The sequence below is a fragment of the Microtus ochrogaster genome, chromosome 1 (genome assembly GCF_000317375.1).
Source record: "Microtus ochrogaster isolate Prairie Vole_2 chromosome 1, MicOch1.0, whole genome shotgun sequence".
Lineage (NCBI taxonomy): Eukaryota > Metazoa > Chordata > Mammalia > Rodentia > Cricetidae > Microtus > Microtus ochrogaster.
Window position 1 is genome coordinate 9,035,742 of NC_022009.1, and position 3,623 is coordinate 9,039,364.

At 40.6% G+C, this 3,623-nt stretch overlaps 1 protein-coding gene across 5 annotated transcripts in view; it reads right to left on the bottom strand.

Moving 5' to 3' along the window:
- The window catches only part of Lrrc9 (leucine rich repeat containing 9), an 88,810-nt gene that overhangs the window by 74,959 nt on the left and 10,228 nt on the right, over positions 1 to 3,623 (bottom strand). For all 5 annotated transcript variants that reach the window (XM_026779288.1, XM_005343171.2, XM_026779289.1 and 2 more), the window contains exons 6-7: positions 2,943 to 3,013; positions 739 to 921 (exon numbers count right to left, since the gene is read on the bottom strand). In XM_026779288.1, coding sequence (XP_026635089.1) covers positions 739 to 921; positions 2,943 to 3,013 — 254 coding nt within the window. The remainder of the gene's footprint in view (positions 1 to 738; positions 922 to 2,942; positions 3,014 to 3,623) is intronic.

The following is a 3,623-nucleotide window of genomic DNA, read 5'->3' on the forward strand; positions in this document are numbered from 1 at the left end:
TCTCTCTCTCTCTCTCTCTCTCTCTCTCTCTCTCTCTCTCTCTCTCACACACACACACACACACACACATCTTAATGAAGGAAGGAAGGAAGGAAAGAAGGAAGGAAGGAAGGAAGGAAGGAAGGAAGGAAGGAAGGAAGGAAGGAAGGAAGGAAAGAAAAGACAATTGGGAAATGATGTTACTTGCTATTTTGATCATTTGGGGTAAGTGGAAAAGCCAAAACAAATATACTTGAGTGATCAAGGATTTCAAATAAATTTTTAAGTTTAAAACAGCATCATGTGTTGAAGAGTAAGTAGTTTATTTTGCCAGATAAAATAGCGGATGCTAAGTTAAATTTCAAATCAGCAACAAGGTATTGTACTTATTGAGTTACACCAAGACATTTTTTTACTATTTGTATGAAATTCAAATTTAACTTACTTAGATTTCTTCCATGCTGGGAAAAAGTTAAAAATACTATATTTAATTTGTTCTAAAATAATTTTAATAATCATGTATCAAAAATTCTATTTCCAACAGACACGTGTTTTCCATTTTTAGCATGACCGCTGAATTCCAGCATTAATGTTGTCATCTGTGTACTTTCAGGAGAAAATCCTGCTCTTGGGGCAAGAGCAGACAGGACATCAGAACTAACTGCACAGTACGACCAACCGTGTTTGAGGACCCAGGCAGAGAAAAGCCATTAGCCAGGTGTCCTTGCGTCCCAGATACCTGACTGTGAACACACTTACATCGGCTAGTTCCTTGATTTGCTTTGCAGATACATCGAAGGTGTCGAGTCGTTGAAGAGAAGGCAAGTGATACAACACGTGGGTGGAGTAATTGCACAGCTGACACACTGGATTAGTTTTATACTGAGGATCATTCAGAGATAAGTCCTTTAAGAGAGGCAGCCTGGTCAAGTTAGTAAGGTCCTAAAACAGCAGTGAAAATGTTCAATCAGTTATGAATACTCAGGCTGGAAGGAGGTGTTTTAGCACACAAGATCAGCCACAATCTCACGCAATGCATTCTAATTGAACACCTACGTACGCCTGTTAAGTGACTTAGATGGCTGTTTCTCACTAGTGAAAAAAGAAGCTAAACTCCAGAAGAAACGATCAGCGTTTGCTGTAGATGGCAGGCTACATAGCTACGCAGTTTCTGTGTACCAGCTGCTGCTCCAAGCCAAAAACCACTGACTCTGGGATTCCCTAGGGAGATCTGTGATCATATGATAATAGCGCCTTGCTGGGAGGCAGTAGCAGCTGTGTGTTGTCTGTCAAACACAGTTCCTACTGGAGATCTAACTAGCCCTTTAATCTCGGCTCTTGGTGCTCTCATGTGCGCCCATTTGAGCCAAATGCCAATGCTGGCATTACTGAAATAGATCCATGATTTCTTATTTCCACGGCCTTATGAATATTCATCTCCCCCTCTTAGAATGCCCATTGCCTTGGCCCAGAAGAACCTCCTGCAATGCCTGTTAAAATGTTGCTACCCTTTCCTATTGATTAATGCCTTTGACTTTGACTAATCAGGCAAAATTTTACTCAAATTTCTTTTTAATTTACTCATTCTGCTGCTTTGCAATACCCTTTTGTTTTTCTCTGAGTTAAAGAGTATCTATTTACATTGGAGGATTCACAATGATTCCTTACTCCCCTTTCTCTGATATTTTTATCAGGTGGGCTTGAATATGTGCCTTCAATCTCACATTGTCAGAACCGTGTTGTGAACAAGACGAGAAAGCAAGGGAAAGGTTTGACAAGAGAGATTTAGCAAACCATATTTCGAAGGACTCACGCAAGCTTTGCTGTCCAGAAAACAGACTGAGACTAGAGAAAAGAAAAAGGGTTGACAAGGTGGTGCAGCAGGTAAGGGCACTTACTGCCGAGTCTGACAGCCTGGGTCTGACCCCAGGACCCACAGGGTCGAATGAGGGAACTGAATCCTCCTGAAAGTTGTCCTCTATCTCCACGCATGTGTCATGGCAGCACACATGGACACACAAAAATAAATAAAAATATGGAGAACTGTAAGAATTTGCACTTTAAGGTCTCCTCTCAATATTGCAGATTGATGACCACAGTTGACAGTGGTCCAGGCAGTAAGACTCTGGTCATAGTCCAAATGGTCACTAACAGGATTTGCTCATGGATTGAGAGTAGGGTATGAAAAAATAATAGGAGTAAAACAGGGTTTTAAAGATTTTTGCTTAATTAACTGGAAGAGTGGAAATACCATTTAGAGAATCAGAGATGTCTACAGGGAAAGAAGGTTTGGGGAGAAGACATGAATTTGAAGGTGGTCAAGTGAGGTCTGCAGTTCAGAGAAGTGGTCAGAGTAAGCAGAGGGATCAATTTAGCAGTAATTAGCTTAGCTGTATTTACAGTCATAAGGCACAAAGGGATTATCTAAAGAATGAATGTAGACATAAACGAGAAAGAGACCCCAGGGCTAATAAGGGGCAGTCCACTTTTTCAGATGTTCTTAGAGGATGAACCCCAAACAAAATGGATGTAAAAAGCCTAGGAGAAACTCAAGAGAAAGTCGCATCCTACTATCTGGCTAAGCAGCTGTCTTTTGGTTCTACAAGAATCCAGTTATTATGAGTAATTGGACAGAGGCTTCTCAAACTCTCTAGAGCAGTGGTTCTCAACCTTCCTAATGCTGAGACCCTTTAATACAGTTCCTCATGTTGTGGTAATCCCAACCATAAAATTATTTCAATGCTACTTCATAACTATAATTTTGCTACTGTTATAAATCGTAATGTAAACATCTGATGTGCAGGATATCTGATATGAGATCCCAAAGCCTTAGAGCATCAGGAAACACAAAGCTAATAACTCAATGAAATTACTCTTGAAGGAGAACTGTTTGGTGTATTTTCTGGTCTATACAGTTTGTAACTCAGGTTGAAACCAGAAACCAGTCATTTAGTTGAACACACCTTGAAAGAAGTAATTTGGTTTCCAGAAAGGTTTAGTTTTTCCAGTTGGTCATTGGGATCAAGACATTGCCCTATAATTTAAAAACAAGATTAAAAAACCATTAGGAATGAAGATATAGTTCAGTGGCAGAGTGTCTGCCCAGCATGCCCAAGGCCCTGAGTTCAATCCTCAATATCACAAAAACAATTAAGCTTCTCGTTCTACCTTTATTATATATCCTGGCATACTTGTGGGGTATGGATGACCATTATTTCCCGCATATCAATAGGATTCATGACACCACTGTATAATCGGCGATAGTTATTAGTGACTGGTAGTTATGTATTTGAGCCATAGTTTTCAAAATAGGTAGGGAAGTGGGGGCGGATTGGGGAAGAGTTGGGTGCGTGTAAGTCTGATCAAAACACTTCAGGAGAGACTCTCAAAGGAGCACTCGCTGTTTTAAAAATCTTCACAGCTCAATGGAAAGAGCCCCATCTAAGATGCTGAAGCGAAAACGCTTTTCAACGACATAAAGCCTAAAAGGAACATCTCTAAGCTGATGGAGGAAGGTCATTGGTTAATTAAATAAGGAGGCTGCTTGCCCTAATAGGTTAAAACATAGGTGGGAGGAGTAGACAGAACAGAATGCTGGGAGGAAGAGGAAGTGAGGTCAGACTCGACAGCTCTCCTCTCGGGGG